This window comes from Nicotiana tomentosiformis, chromosome 11, assembly GCF_000390325.3.
Source record: "Nicotiana tomentosiformis chromosome 11, ASM39032v3, whole genome shotgun sequence".
Classification (NCBI taxonomy): Eukaryota; Viridiplantae; Streptophyta; class Magnoliopsida; order Solanales; family Solanaceae; genus Nicotiana; species Nicotiana tomentosiformis.
In genome coordinates this window covers 85,583,681-85,584,435 of record NC_090822.1, presented here as the reverse complement: position 1 = coordinate 85,584,435, position 755 = coordinate 85,583,681, and the positions used below count along the sequence as shown (strand labels likewise).

Below are 755 nucleotides of genomic sequence, written 5' to 3'. Positions count from 1 at the left end.
AACAAGCACAGGTTGACAAGGGTAAGGAGAAGGACGGTGAACAAGTCTCAGAACAAGTGGCACCTCTTGTGCCAGAAGCTTCTAACAAAGAAAAGACATCAAGTAATGGACAAAGATTGATTCCTGCACCATTCCCTCAGAGATTGGCAAAACAAAAGAAAGATGATCAATACAGGAAATTCATGGAAATGCTTTGACATATTCAATTGAATATTCCACTGATGGATGCTTTGAGATAAATGCCAGGGTATGCAAAAATGATGAAGGACCTGATGTCGCTGAAATTTGACTTCCAGGACCTGTCCACTGTAACTCTGACACAGACCTGCAGCGTGGTAGTGACAAGACCTATGGCCCAAAAGGTGTCTGATCCAGGTAGCTTCACTATCCCATGCACTATTGGGAGTTATGTTATTGCTAAAGCATTGTGTGACTTGGGAGACAGCATAAACTTGATGCCCTTGGCAATCTATACGAAACTGGGCATTGGCAGAGCTAGACCGACCTTAATGTTGCTGCAACTAGCTGATCGCATAATCAAAAGACCGACAGAAATTCTTGATGATGTGCTTGTGCAAGTGGGGAAATTTGTATTTCCTGCAGCCTTTGTTATTCTTGATTGTCAGGTGGATGAAGAGATACCCATCATTCTGGGAAGGCCATTCTTAGCCACTGGGAGAGCGTTAATTGATTGTGAGACTAGAGAGTTGAAAATGAGGTTGAACAATAAAGAAATAATATTCAACGTTCAATAA

At 42.0% G+C, this 755-nt stretch overlaps 1 protein-coding gene across 1 annotated transcript; it reads left to right on the top strand.

Moving 5' to 3' along the window:
* Positions 1-239: 239 nt before the first annotated feature.
* Positions 240-755, top strand: LOC138901783 (uncharacterized). The gene has a single exon (XM_070189574.1). It carries the CDS (start codon positions 240-242, stop codon positions 753-755), a length of 516 nt encoding a protein of 171 aa, XP_070045675.1.

Coding starts and splice junctions, on each gene's coding strand:
- LOC138901783 (XM_070189574.1), top strand. CDS start 240: ATGCCAGGGTATGCAAAAATGATGAAGGACCTGATGTCGCTGAAATTT.